Source organism: Vicia villosa, unplaced genomic scaffold (assembly GCF_029867415.1).
Source record: "Vicia villosa cultivar HV-30 ecotype Madison, WI unplaced genomic scaffold, Vvil1.0 ctg.000691F_1_1, whole genome shotgun sequence".
NCBI classification, from domain to species: domain Eukaryota; kingdom Viridiplantae; phylum Streptophyta; class Magnoliopsida; order Fabales; family Fabaceae; genus Vicia; species Vicia villosa.
The window spans coordinates 283,530-288,881 of NW_026705312.1; the positions used below are offsets into that span (position 1 = coordinate 283,530).

The following is a 5,352-nucleotide window of genomic DNA, read 5'->3' on the forward strand; positions in this document are numbered from 1 at the left end:
TGGAGCTACTGGGCGAAGGATTTATAAGAGGGAAGTAAATTAGGGAGATAACTTGCAAGCCAATAAGGTGAGCTCGGAATTTTGTTCGTGGGATGTGATATTTTTAAGGACAATAGTTACTGCACATTTTGCTTAGGTGCCTTACCATTCTTCACTTGAAATACACTGCTGATAGTATAACTTAAAAAAAAAATTAGACTTGAATAAATTACTGATAGTTAAGAATATTTTAAAAGGAAAAACATCTTACCTTAATATTAATAATAGTTTTAATCCAATTAAAATAAAATATGAAATCACTATTAACAACCCTTCTGTCATTCAAATAAAAATGCAAGTTTTACAGAAAATTGACTATAGATATTCCCTGCCATATGCTGACTCATGCATACTCAATAAACAAAACTCAGGAAAATTGGGGAAAGGGGAGCATGAAAAAAATTTACACTAAAATCCCAATAGACCAAATGGCACTTCAAACACATGCCTACAGAATTCAAAATGGGAATAACACAAAACCTCTCAGTTCATCACCACATAAATTTATGAAACCGACAAAATTTGGATGATGATAATAGCTGTTGGACTCTCTTTGTTTCAATGCAATAAGTATAATTGACAGTAGGGCGACGATAACAAACCACTCAAATGTTGCAAAAGGCTGAGGCTTTGGAGAGTAATGCCCAACGGGATTCCAGCACAAAGTCCTGAGACGTAAGAAAAATGCATTATTAGAAAGATCACTTATTTAACTCAATAATCATGACTCAGAAAGTAATATAAATTTCTTTCACTCCAAACCAGAGAACAGGAGAGCAGATTATGCATTTTTCATACATACCTTTCATATGCATATTTGCCTTTTACTAATGTCATAAGTCATCTCTTACTCGCTTCCTAGTTACTACCCACCAAACAAGAGAATTTCTCATCCAACCCCTACCCCCTGCTTACGGAGGTGTATCTCTGGAAGCAACTTTTTATTTATTTTAACATTGATTTATTCTGTACGTGCATCTACGGAACCTTTATTTAACATTGTTTAAACGGTTCTGTAGATTTACCTACGGAACAATTCAACGTAAAATTAAAAAAAAAAAAAAAAGGTGCTTCCGTAGGTAAATCTACGGAAGCGGGTGAGCAAAAATGAGATATTGTCCCAAACAAAGGGGGGACAAAAGAAAACATTTTCTATTCTTTTTCACTCAAACTTAACAATTAATTGTCTTTCTCACCCCTAAACAAAAATAACTTTAATCTCATAGACAAACTACTGATGGGAAACAGAGAAACAACTTTGCAGCCAGTGAAATTATTATAGAGATTGATTAAGCATTAAGTTAAACAAAATATATGAGAAAAGCAATGAGAAGATATTTAAATATTACAGATTCGGACTAGTTCGTAGATTTAAGCAAACAAAATTATGGTCCTATTTCAATATTTCATTCTAGCATCAATAAAAATCCCTTAAGTTTATTGATAAATCTATAATGATCAAATCATGTATAGTTCTTGTCTTCCCTTGCTAGTTGCTAAACAGATAAATATTATAACAGCAACATGTATCCAAAATAGAGAATAATAACAAGTGTAACAGCTGCAACAAAAAGTTTGAAAACATTGGACAACATTATGTATCTCAAGATATATCAAGGATAGATTAAGAAGTCATGGACAGAAAACCAATAAGCACAATCAAATCCAAAGAAAATAATTCTCAAGTACACAACTTACTCAAACTATGGAGAGGTTGTAAGTGTTGCAAAGTTGAAGCAGTGCTGTCTGATTCTCAGGATCTACATTTTCACTGATGACTTTAGAGTACCTACCAGGCGAACGTGCACAAAGTTGGGACAATGAAGCAACAAAAAATTCCCGGGGATCTCTTATATCTTGAAGTGGATCTTCTACGTTCTTTCCAGCATTGTGAAGACGGACAAAAGTAGCAGTGTAACCCGCATTTTCTTCAATATCTGGCATGTCAGTTTCATCCTCAACCCTATCCTGTTCTTGCCGGGAAAGAAGTGTCACTATACTGTCCACCATTTTACCCCAGGACACAGAAGCTGCAGGATCCAAAAGGACCGGAGACTCACAAATGAGTCGGGTAGAAGCAACTGCAGTCAGTTTGAGCTCTATATTTCCCGTAATATGCTTAAGATTAGGAATCCAGAACTGGGTCAAAATCACACTAAATATATCAGGCTGGACGGCGTTCATAGTATCAATTACATTTGAAGAACCATGTTTAACCAGAAAGAGTGAAATGAATATCAAGAGAGACTTGAGGAGCTTTATTGGCCGCTTTTTCTGGAGCTCTCTAAAAATAGCAGCCCAAACGTGAGAAATATAAGGCTTAATAACATCATACGGGAGACTCTCAATGACAGTGTTAAGCACATAAAATCCTTGTTCAGAAGTGCTTGAAGATTGTATCAGTGTGTCAAATATGCCAAGTACTTTGGTCAATCTAGCCTCTTGGCTGATCTCATTTGGTGCCTTTTGAAGGAAAGCCTGGAGTAGACGCACCAGGGCAGGAACATTTGAGGCTCTTTTCCAAGAGTCAGGTGACAAAAGAATCTCAAATATCTGCATGTAGATTGGTGGGATGGGTGGTCTGTTTAACTCAACAAGCAGAGCAAGCAACTGAAATGTGTATGGGAAAAACTCAGTTACATCATTGGACAATATTATTTCAAGCCTAGGAAAAAGGCTTGTTTCAAAAACAGACACAAGAGATGGGTCCCTCTCAGAGGCTCGCTTCACAAGAATGGCTACTGACTCAAAGAGATAATGATTGAAGATGGGATTTTTTGGATTTTTGCAAACTTCAGAAAGAAGTGAACCCAAACCCTCGATGCAAATTCGAGCAACATCAAGTGGTATATCTGCAACCCCAAGAACCCTCACAATACATTTCATTACATATTGATTCTCTTCGGACTCTGGGAGCTTAAAGGCACTGAAAAGATTGTTCATCAGCATTGGGAAAATTGGACTGATATCTGCCGAACTATAACGTGCTACACCTCCCTCGTCCTTTACCAGTAAGAGTTTCTCAATACAGCTAGCAGCATAAGAATGAACAACATTTGATTCCGCAGCAAGGAAACGAACCAAATCTGGTAAAAAGTTCAATGCAACATGTTTTGATATTTGAGTCCGGAACATGGTGAAGAATTTGAGTGCACCTGCCTTAAGCATCGGATAACCATTCACATCCTGACTTTGCAGCTCAGGGACAATCACAGATTCAAAAAAGCTTTGAACATTTACAAGATCTGGAGAGACATAACTGGTTCCAGCCTTCTTGGTTGAAAGAGAGACTACCAAGTATATTGCACAATCCTTGTCCTTCCAATTCCCTGTCGGGTTCGCAGCAAAGGAACTTAACAAACTCTGTATTTGCCCAGAAACAATGTTTCTTACAGCATCTCCATAATGTGTGGCAATTCCCTTAAGCAGCTCACAAGCAATCCTCCTGCGTGTATCAACATCACTGCCTTCCATATCCCTCCTAATATACTCAATATGATTCATCTCAAACAGCTCCTCATCATCTTCCCTCAGCCTCACATTAGGGATCACAATGCCCTGGCAAATCTGCGGTATAATCCCATCGGCAGCAAACAAGTTGTGGTGAACACTGGTGCTAACTGTGGTCAAAAACTTGATAGCTGTGACGGCAAGTTGATCACGACTAGTCGACTGTGACACATTCCCTAACAAAGTCCACACAGCAAGCGCAAAGTCATTCAAGAATCCCTTAAACTCCTCCTCATACTTTTCCATATAATGATTAATATTCTCACAAACAGAAGACCTAAGTTCATCCACAAGAGCAAGACCATCTGCACTGCCCTCAATAGCAGGGTAACTAGTAGTAAGGTATTTTCGAAACTCAGTCATCCATTCCCTCATATGATCCTCAAAGAACTCAGGGAGCTCTTGAAAATTCAACGAGTAAAATAAACTACAACACAATTTCTGCGACTCAAACAGTTGTCGCAGGTTTACCCCAGGTGGTAGTGCTGCCCCGGTGGCAGCAGCGTCGATTAACGCCGCAGTCTTAATAAAAACTTCAAGCAAAGGAGCAGCGAAATTATCGAGACAATACCTCAAATCAATCCAGAGATCATTGGATTTATACTGGAATCGAAATTTCCCGAAAATTGAATTAGCAGTACTAAGAATACCGTTAATGGAAGTGTAATCGTTAGCCTGAGAAGCATTCTGGAGACTGGCGACGAGTTCCGGGAGTAACGTGGGCCATGCTCTGGGGAAATCGTGGTTGCCGATGATAGCTAGGGCTTCGCTAAGCTGAGATTGGATTCTCGGAGCAGCGGCGAGCATGAGAGGGACGATTAGGGTTTTGATCTGTTCCTTCTCGGGTTCAAGGATCGAGCTGTCTTCTAACGCCCATCGGAGACGGAGGTGGTTTTTGAAGTTGACGGCGGCGGATTGACGGATCTGGTCATCGACGGCAGGTTCGGCGACGAGACGGAGTACGACGAGGCCGAAGTTGGGACTCTCGGCTGCTTCAGAGAGAGAGGCTTCTGCTTGGCGGCGAGGCTCCGGTGCCGGAGAGAGAGTGTTGAGGAAGCATTGGGAGAGAAATTGAAGAGTTTGAGGGTTCCATTCCATGGTGGTTGTGTGTGAGCTCTGCTAGGGTTTTGGGTTTTGGAAGTTTGGGGGAAAATAATATATAACGGAAAAGAAAATTGGAGAAAATGAATGAGGGTTTGGAGAGGGAAATCGGAGAGAAAATGCAGGATTTTGAATGAGGGTTTAATTCATTTATTGCTAAATTAATAATAATTTATAGAGTTATGAGAATGGACTACCCGATCCTAAGCAAATCGACTCTCACCGATCTAAAATTTCTTGGGTTGGATTAAAAAAGTCTATCCGACTATAAGGGTAGTCCATTCTACTCGAGTCCGTTCTTATAATGGCTTCAAACTATCCGATTATAAACCGACAAATTTTTAATTATTTTTTATACAACTAAAAATTCATAAATTTTATTACAAATATAAAAAATTATATTATTTTAAATATAACACTATCTTATTTTTAATAAATATTAATATTAAAATATATGTCTAAATTGTATAAAATAATACTCAAATATTTAACAAAAGAGAAACTAATAGAATATGAGAAAATTTTGAAGTAAAACACAAAATTAGTTAAATATTAATTTGATTATATTGATCTATAATAATTAAAAGAAAAGATTAAATTGAGTAATGATGAAATTTAGCGAGTTAAGAAAAATCAATATATTATTTAGAGTGAGTCAATAGAAATTTTGATACAATTTTTAAAAAATTTATAATTGTGTAG

General features: G+C 37.7%; 1 protein-coding gene across 1 annotated transcript; it reads right to left on the reverse strand.

Moving 5' to 3' along the window:
- Positions 1 to 278: 278 nt before the first annotated feature.
- LOC131630530 (exportin-2) lies at positions 279 to 4,788 on the reverse strand. Its single transcript, XM_058901309.1, has 2 exons — positions 1,738 to 4,788; positions 279 to 707 (listed from the first exon to the last, which is right to left on the reverse strand). The coding sequence occupies exon 1, from the start codon at positions 4,645 to 4,647 to the stop codon at positions 1,738 to 1,740; it is 2,910 nt and encodes a 969-aa protein (XP_058757292.1). The 5' UTR covers positions 4,648 to 4,788; the 3' UTR covers positions 279 to 707.
- Positions 4,789 to 5,352: the final 564 nt, after the last annotated feature.